At 25.6% G+C, this 9,873-nt stretch overlaps 1 protein-coding gene across 4 annotated transcripts in view; it reads left to right on the forward strand.

Moving 5' to 3' along the window:
• The window catches only part of LOC117177560 (protein piccolo), a 147,660-nt gene extending 138,484 nt beyond the window's left edge, over window positions 1–9,176 (forward strand). For all 4 annotated transcript variants that reach the window (XM_033368372.1, XM_033368374.1, XM_033368373.1 and 1 more), the window contains exons 11-12: window positions 3,869–4,006; window positions 8,169–9,176. In XM_033368372.1, coding sequence (XP_033224263.1) covers window positions 3,869–4,006; window positions 8,169–8,746 — 716 coding nt within the window. In that variant the 3' untranslated portion in view covers window positions 8,747–9,176. The remainder of the gene's footprint in view (window positions 1–3,868; window positions 4,007–8,168) is intronic.
• The last annotated feature ends 697 nt before the right edge of the window (window positions 9,177–9,873 follow it).

Genomic DNA, 9,873 nt, shown 5'->3' on the forward strand with positions numbered 1-9,873 from the left:
TATCTGCTTGAAAATGTCTACTCTCTTTATTTATTTCCATTTTTTTTTATTAAAAATTTAATTATTTTTTAGTTGAAATATCAACTAAAAAATTTTTGGTTGCAAAATCATTTTTTTTTTTAATTTAGATTTACTTACTTGTTTGGGAGTTACTCTCTCTTTTTAAAAAAATTAATTTGTTGTTAAAGATTCATAATTTTGTTAAAAAATTCATCTCCTTGTTTGAAAATGAGCTATTTTGATCAAAATTCGTTATTTTTTGGTTTCTAATTAATTTTTTTAAGTGAAAAATCAACTATTCTGTTTTTGGTTAAAAATTGATCCGTCTTAGTTTAAAAATTCAATCTTGTTGAAAATTTGTACTTTTTTAAATTTATTTCCATTGTTTTTTATTAAAAATTTAAATCTTCTTTGGTTGAAATATCAACTAAAACATTTTTGGTTGCAAAATTGTGTTTTTTTAAATGTAGATTCAAAATTACTTGGTTGAGAGTTACTCTTTTTTTCTAAATAATTTTTTGTTGTTAAAGATTCATAATTTTATTTTAAAATTCATCTCCTCGGTTGAAAAATGAGCTTTTTTTGAAATTCTCGTTTTTTGTTTTGTTTGAAATTAATTTTTTGAACTGAATATTCAACTATTCTGTTTTTTATTAAAAATGTATCCGTCTTAGTTTAAAAATTCTCGTATCTGTTTGAAAATGCACGTATTTTGTTGAAAATTTGTACTTTTTGTATTTATTTTCATTGTTTTTTATTAAAAATTTCAATCCTCTTGGGTTGAAATATCAACTAAAAAATTTTTGGTTCCAAAATCATTTTTTTTTAAATTTAGATTTAATTATTTGTTTCGGAGTTACTCTCTCTTTTTTTAAAATTAATTTGTTGTTAAAGATTCATAATTTTGTTAAAAAATTCATCTCCTTGGTTGAAAAATGAGCTATTTTGATAAAAATTCTTTATTTTTTGGTTTCTAATTAATTTTTTTAACTGAAAAATCAACTATTCTGTTTTTGGTTAAAAATTGATCCGTCTTAGTTTAAAAATTCAATCTTGTTGAAAATTCATGTTTTTTGTTGAAAATTTGTACTTTTTTTTATTTATTTCCATTGTTTTTTGTTAAAAATTTTAATCTTTTTTAGTTGAAATGTCAACTAAAATACTTTTGGTTCCAAAATCGTTTTTTTTTTAAATTTAGATTTAATTAATGGGTTGAGAGTTTAAAAAAAATTAAATGCCGTTAAAAATTTATGTATTTTGTTGAAAGTTCTGTTGTTTTTTTTATTTGAAATTAATTTTTTTAAACCGAAAATTCGACTATTCTGTTTTTGGTTGAAAATTGATCCGTCTTAGTTTAAAAATTCAAGAATCTTGTTAAAAAATCATATATTTTGTTAAAAATTTATACTTTTTTTTATTCATTTCCATTGTTTTTTATTAAAAATGTAAATTTTTTTTAGTTGAAATATCAACCAAAACATTTTTGGTTAAAAAATCGTTTTTTTTTTTTGTTTAAAGAAGATTTAATTACTTGGTTGAGTTACTCTTTTTTAAAAATTAATTTATTGTTATTAAAGATTCGTAATTTTATTTGAATATTCATCTCCTTGGTTGAAAAATGAGCTATTTTGTTAAAAATTATGTTTTGTTTTTTGGTTTGAAATTAATTTTTTAACTGAAAATTCATGTATTTTTTTGAAAATTTGTCCTTTTTTTTATTTATTTCCATAGTTTTTTATTAAAAATTTTAAGTTTCTTGGGTTGAAATATCAACTATGTATTAAAAATTTGGCTGAAAAATGATTTTCTTTATTTAAAAACTTGGACTTTTTCGGTAGAAATTAATCTTCTAGGTTGCAAACTAACTTTTTTTTTGGAAATTTAATTATTCTAGTTTAAGACCCATCAATTTAGTTAAAAATTAATGTTTTTAGACGACTACAGTTAAAGATTCATAATTTTCGTTGATAATTCACCACTTTCTTTGAAATTTTAATATTTTTTTGAAAATTAGTTCAGTTTTTGTTGCAAATCAGTTTTTTTCTTACAGAAAAAAGCAACTATTCCAATTGAAAATTACATTGTTTTAGTTAAAAATTCAACTCTTTCGTTAAAAACTATTTTTAACTTAAAATTTAACTATGCAATTGTTGATTGACAATTTATCTTTTTAAATTAAATTCATGTATTTTATATAAAATTTGGCTTCTTTGGTAAACATTATTCTTCTATGTTAAAAATTCATCTTTTTTTTTTTAATTCGACTATTTTTTTTCTACTGGGCTAAAATCAATATTTTTGTAATATTGATTTTTATTGCTGAATTGTGAAAAAATTGCTGTTTAGCAATACAAATAAATGTTTAAAAAATATCGATTTTAGACCAATAGACAAAAAATATAAATATTCAGCATTTTAGTTGAATTCATCAATTCATCTTTTTGGTTGAACATAAATTCAAATAAAGTTCAAAATTTAACTCTTTTCTCAAAAATTCATCTTTTTCTTTAAAATTCACCTATTCCAGACGAAGATTCATAATTTTAATTTGGAAATTCATTAGTTTGCTTGAAAATTCAATTTTTTTATTGAAAATTTGTCTTTTTTAGTTTAAAATTCCACTTTTTCGTTAGAAATTAATTTTTTTGTTAGTGGAAAAATCGTCTTTCTTGGTATAAAAATTAAACTTCCTGTTTGAAAATTAATCGTCTTGTTTGAAAATTCATTTTTTTGCTTAAAAATTCAAGTATTGCAGTTAAATGTTGATCGTTTTAATAATTTATTCAACTTTTCGATTGAAAATAAAACTACTTGGTTAAAAGTTAAATAAAATTTGTTTTCAAAATAAATCTGTTTTTTTTTTGTGTTGAAAAATATTTTTTTGTAACTGAAAATTGATCTTTTTCTGTTGAAAATTCAACTTGGTTAAAAATTAATCTATCTCTTTGAAAATCCAAATTTCTACTTGAAAAGTTAGTAATTTGAAGCTGTTTAAATTGAATTTAATATACTGTGCACATTATTTTACCTGAATATTACGGAATTCTAAGCATAAGTAAATAAAATAAAATTTTGAATTGTGATTCAAATTCATGGACTTTAACCCTTCAAGTACACACTGGGTCATATTGACCCTGTAAACGACTTTGTCCGAAAATATCGCTCAGGCGATTGAAAAAATTTCTGTACCGTAGCCTTATAACTATATTTCGAGGTCCCGACAACAGTTTTAGAGTTTCTGTAGCGTGCCGAGTCATAAGTCGTCTTTGAGGAGCGATTAAAATCGAAGAAGGGTCATTGCGACCCATGTGTGTACTTAATTTACTAAAATTTTGATTTTTTCGTTAAAATATTAAAATTTTTTTAAAAAGTTACGATTTTTTTTCATAAAAATTCATTTTTTGCAAAAACTATACTTTTTTTCGCGAATTTTTTTGAATATTTTAAAGACACTTATTAATACTTATAAATTACTTTAATATACTTGAAAGTATGCCCTTTAAATTGTGGTAAGTAAAAAGGTTCAGTAGTTGTGAACATATAGACAATGAAAATGTGAACAGGGTCAATTTGACCCAGTGTGTAAGATATGTTCGAAAAAATAGGTATGTACTCGAAGGGTTAAAGGCTAATTGAAGAAATTATTAATTATGTTTTTAGTGTCATTTAATTTATCTATCGTGCTGAAATATAAAAAAATGTCTTATAATTTAAATAAATCCTTTGAAACTTAAACGCATTTTTGGTTGCAAAATTCACTTTTATTTTATTTTTTGAAATTAGATTACATTAGGATTGTTGACTATACAAAGAGTAGGTATATTAGTTATATTTGAATTAGGCTATTGAAAATAAAGTGATTTGATAGGCGCGGAAGAGGGAAAAATTGGCTGGTCAGCAGCACCCACTTTGGTCGAACGTCAACGAGAAAATCTCACGGAGCGGCTAAAACGAGAATTTGGACTTTTTCTCAGCGACGATGAAGAGGAAAGGGCCCGGAAGCAAGGTTATTGCAATATTTAATTTTTTTTTCTAATTATCCAACTCAGTCTTGTCTATATTTTGAAAAATCGGCTAAAAAAATTTTTTTCTTCATTAAACTAATCGTTTTTAAAGACACAGGTTAATGGTAACAATCTTAAAGTTTTCAAATATTTCTCTATATTTATTTTAATTAATTTTATTTTTCTATTGGAAAAAAATTGATAGACGAAATTAAAATAAAATATTTTTTTACGAGAGTCAGATAAAACCTGAAAATCAGGAAAGAAGTCATGGATTTTGTAAACATATTCAAAAGTTGGGGAATTTCTATAAGAGGCATTTTAAACAAATTTGAAGGACAATAAATTTACAACATTTCAATTTAAAAGAAATTAAAATTAATAATTAAAAATGTGTTCTTGTTAGTAATTTATTCATTTAGTATATTTTTAATCACAAATTTTATTATTCAGTTGAAAATTCAATAAATTTGTTAAAAGACATAATTTTTAGTTGAAAATTCGTCCATTTTATCTTGAAGATTCAGCATTTTAGTTGCAAATTCATCTCATTTATTGAAAATTCCTTTTTTTGTTTAAAAATAATTGTTTTAACTGAAAATTTAATTATTCCAATTGAAAATTCATTATTACTGTTAAAAAAATTCACATTTTCTGTTAAAAGTTTACCTATTTTGAAGAAAATTGATCTTTTTAACTTCTTGAATTTGAAAATTCAAACTGTTTGTTTGAAAATTCTTCATTTTTGGTACAAAATTAATCTCCTTTGTTAAAAATTCGACTTTTTCGTTAAAAATTCAACTATTTTGTTGAAAATTTTTGTGTTTCTTTTTGTTTGAAATATCAAACTTATTTCGTTAAAGTTTAATAAATTTTTTGAATTTGTAAATTCGAATGTTCGGTTCAAAATGCATCTTTTTATGTAGAAAATTCAAGTATTTAGTTCAAAATTCCACTATGTTTTTTTTTGGAAAATTGGCTTATTTTTATGAAAATTAAAGTATTTTTTAAACTAATCTTTTTTTGTCGAAAGTTTAACTATGTTTTTGAAAATACATCTATTCGATCAGAAAATTCGTCCTTTTAGGTTTAAAATTTATTTATTTTTTAAATCTTTTTGGTGAAAATGCAGTCGTATGTCTAATTTAATTATGTTGAAAATTTATTTTTCTTTCGGTTGAAATTTTATTTCTTAACTTAAAAATTAACCATTTTATTTTTTATTCTGTTTCTTTGAAAATTTATTTCTTTTGCATAAAAATTCATTTCATGGGTTAAAAATTTAATCATTTTATTGAAAATTCTTTTGTTTCTTTTTGTTTTAAAATAAATTTTTTATAAAGAAAACTTTAGTATATACTTGATTTTTTTTTTAGTTAAAAAATTGGACTTTTTGGTATACAATTATTCTTCTTGTTTGAAAAAAAATTTGGTTTAAACTGCTTTTTTGGTTTGAAATTAATTTTTTCAATTGAAAATCTGTACCATTTTTGATTGAAAATTTGTACTTTTTGTAGAAAATTATTTGTTTGAAAATTCATTTCTTTGGTTGAAAATTAAAAATTTTATTGAAGCTTCCTTCTTTTTGCGGTGATTGAAACTTAATTTTGTAGTAAAAATTTAATTATTAAATTTTTTGTTAAACTTGATTTTTTTTAGTTGAAAATTCAACTAAGATTTGAAAATTCGTCTGTTTTAGTTGAATGTTATTCTTTTTGGTTGGAAATTTATTTCTTTGGTTTTTGAAAATTTGTTGAAAATTCATCTATTTCAGTTAAAAGTTCATTTTGTTGGTTAAAAATCTAACCATTTTTTTTAAAGATTCCTTTGTTTCTATTTAGTTAAAAATGAATTTTTTAGAAATAAAACTTTAGTATATATATATTTTTTTTTTTAGTTAAAAATTCGACTTTTTGGTACAAAATTATTCTTCTTGTTGGAAAATTTATTTATTTTGCTTAAAAATTCACTTCTTTTATTAAAAATGTAACCATTTTTTTAAAGATTCCTGTGTTTCTATTTAGTTAAAAATTAATTTTTTAGAAAGAAAACTTTAGTATATGCTTGTTTTTTTTTTTTTTAGTTAAAAATTCAATTTTTTGGTACAAAATTATTCTTCTTGCCAGAAAATTGATTTATTTTGTTTAAAAATTCATTTCTTGGGTGAAAATTTAACTATTTTAATGAAAATTCGTTTGTTTCGTTTTGGTTAAAAATTAATTTTTTTACAAAGAAAACTTTAGTATATGCTTGAATTTTTCTTTTTCAGTTGAAAAATTTGACTTGAGTAGAAAATTATTTTTGTTTGAAAATTCATCTTTTCACTTAAAATTCATTAGTTTTCGTTAAAAATTTAATTATTTTTTTTAATTGCTTTTTTCGGTCCGAAATTAACATTTTTAATTGAAAATGTGTCTATGCCATTTTTGGTTGGAAATTCGTATTTTTGGTACAAAATGATTTGTTTGAAAATTAATTTCTTTGGTTAAAAATCGAAATATTTTGTTGAAACTTTAGGTTTTTTGGGTGATTGAAATTTAATTTTTTAATAAAAATTTAATTATTCAATTTTTGGTTAAACTTAATTTTTTTTTAGTTGAAAATTCATCTATTTCAGTTAAAAGTTCATTTTTTTAAAGATTCCTTTGTTTATATTTAGTTAAAAATTAATTTTTTAAAAAGAAAACTTTAGTATATATTTGTTTTTCTTTTTGGTTAAAATTCGACTTTTTGGTAGAAAATTAGTTTTCTTGATTGAAAATTCATCTTTTTAGTTAACCACTCATTAATTTTGGTTCAAAATTGAATTATTTTGTTTGTTTTGAAATTAATTTTGATACTGAAAATGTTTTCTCTATATCATGTTGGTTGAAAAATCGTTTTTTCCCTCGTCGAAAATTCGTTTTTTATAGAAAATTATTTGTTTGTTTGAAAATTAAGATATTTGATTGAAATTTCGTTTTTTTTTTTAAAGTTAATTTTTTAGAAAAACATTTAATTATTCGTTTTATGGTTAAAAATTCTTCTTTTTTGATAGAATGTTATTATTTTTATTTATTTCCTTAGTTGAAAATTCATCTATTTTGGATAAAATACATTTTTTTATTTGAAAATTGGAATTTTTACTACGAAATTCTTCTTCTTCATTGAAAATTCATCTTTTTGGTTAAAAATTCATTATGTTTGGCCAAAAATAAAATTTTTTTTTTAAATCGAAAATTTATCTAAACCATTTTTTTTTTGTTGAACCATAATTTTTTACGTCTTTGTTTCTAAAATTTCTTTTTGTTTATAACTTCATTTCTTTGATTAAAAAATGAACTATTTGGTTTAAAATTTAAGTTTTTCATCTTGAAATGGAACTATTTCATGTTTCATTAAAAATCCGTTATGTTTTTTTAATTTAAAATTTCTCTATTTTACTTGAAAGTTCAACTATTTTGTTGAAAATTCACCTGTTTGGTTGAAAATTGAAAAAATGGAGAAAGTTATGAAAACTAACGTTCTTTCAGTAGAAAATGATGTTATATTTTTGAAATTCATAATTACGCAAGAAGACCTGACCATGAACTACAATATTATCTTTTTTTCGTATAGAACTAATGATTAATTTGCATTAAAAAAAAAAAAAAACAACCTGTTTTTCATTGAATAAATATGATTTTTGTGGAACTCTGACTAGAATAGTTAGCGCCACTTAGCGACTGATAAACTCCGCTATACAGTAGAACCTCGATTATCCGACCTTCGATTATCCGAGGCTCCGCGTTATCCGAGGCAACGGGGCTGATCCAAGCACTCCGCATTAACCGAGGTGTGTGCTCGGGTAATACGGAGAATAATTAATAAACCAGATGAAGCTGGTACGCCTAATTCTGAATCCGCGCAGTAGTTTGCAATTATTAATAAATTAATAAAGATAAATCCACATTCGTAAGTTGCTTTTTTTATTTGTTAAATATTTATATTTAATTTTCTATCTAAAATATATCAAAAATAGATAGCTCTTCCGCATTTTGTACTTCTTCCGCATTATCCGAGGTATCTCCTCCTCATATTACCTCGGATAATCGAGGCTCTACTCTAGTTCCAAGTTAGTGGCGCTGTGGTCACTATAAAGCAGGCTCTAACTGAACAAAGCTAAGCAACCAAAAATCTTTTCAGGTTTGAACGCGGAGGCGATAATGAAGGCGCGGAAGGAACAGCCTCCACCGCCTCCACCAACTCAACCCTACCCCACTGCAGTTCCCATTCCTACGACCTATCCCCTTCAGCAATTACCTCCCCAACCTTACATCCCGCCGCCAGGCTCCATCTCCATTCACTATCCCCAATTCCAAACGAAACCTCCGCCAATCCAGTATCAAAGTTTTCCTGCGCCGCCGCCGCCACCGCCGCCGCAGAAGCAGCAGCAGCAGACGATAGTGCATTCCGTCGAGACGACGAATCAGTTGTCGACAACCCAGCCGCAGCAGTTTTTGATCCCACAAGCGCCGCCAGGTTCCAATCCTTATCCGCCGCAGTACGTGCCGCAAAATATAATGACGACCGTCACCGCGCCCAATTACCAACTCGGGGTACCGACACCTGTGCCAGCGCCTCTTCCGATGCCCGTGCCCGTGCCGATGCCTATGGCCGTTCCAATGCCCGTGCCGATGCCCGTTCCCCCCGTTTTCAGCACGCCGCCACCTCCGACCCAGAAGGCCTTTTTCAATCAGCAGCCGGCACCGAGAAACTCGTAACTCGAATTCAATCTAGCTCTATTATAATATCATTTAGACGATGTTCAACGATCTTCAGGTGATATGAACCCGTTGACATAACCTCAAACTCAACAGCGCTTTTTTGTGAATGTGGGAGAAATAGAGAGAGAGAGAAAGAGACTGTCAGTGCATTTTTTTTTTTTTTAAAAGAGGCAGAAAACCGACTTTATGGAACTTACCAGGAATTATATAAGGAGCAAGTCTGATAGAAATTAGGGATTGTTGATTTTTACAAAAAGCCAAAAACGAACAAAAAAGAGGAGGAGGAAGCGCGCGGTATTTCTTGGGAAAAATTAGTTTAGGAATTTATTTGGCTAATGATTGAATTTCAAATCAGTTATGTTCTGCAATTGAAGTTTTTGAATCTCTCGGGAACGAAATATGTTTTTGTGTAGAGGAAATTAGGCGATACGTATTTTTTCGATTTAGGGGGGGGGGGGGGGGGGGGGGGGGGAATTCTAGGTAGTTGAGCGTATTTGAATTTTGTGATATGTTTTTGATTAGGAAAAAAAAAAATTCTTTGGAAATGTTAAAAGTTGATTTTCTCAAAAAACCGACACTTATTTTTTGCAATTTTTTTTTTATGGAATTTTTTTTCTCTTAAGGAATTTTGTGTGGACTAAATTACTTTCGTGGGCAGATTTTTTCATAAAATCATATTTTCTGCTTTTTTCAAAATTAAATTATAGTAAAGTATGCACGTCTAAAAAAAAATGTTACAAAAAGTATTTCTGCTCTTTTGTGATATTTCGCATCTTTTACGATAAAAATTAGATTTTTGTAGAAATGAAATTCGCCCGGAATCAAAAATGGTTTCATCTATTAAAAATTGATCAGATTAATTTATCATATTAGAAAGTTTTTAAAATTATTCAGAAAAATAAAAAAAGTTTGGGTTTTCCTGAAAATATATTTTTTATGACTAAAGGCTAAAGCTCGAATTTTTACTCCGTAGGAAATAAAAAATTATCTCTTACTCCCTAGGGTTTGAAAAGTGACGTCAGAGGTAAATAATGAAAATTATTATTATATTAATTCCAAATTTTACGGAAATGTATGAAAATTTGTTTAATTGAATTTTGGGTAATTTACCGCAAATTACCTTG

Source organism: Belonocnema kinseyi, chromosome 7 (assembly GCF_010883055.1).
Source record: "Belonocnema kinseyi isolate 2016_QV_RU_SX_M_011 chromosome 7, B_treatae_v1, whole genome shotgun sequence".
In the NCBI taxonomy this organism is placed as follows: domain Eukaryota; kingdom Metazoa; phylum Arthropoda; class Insecta; order Hymenoptera; family Cynipidae; genus Belonocnema; species Belonocnema kinseyi.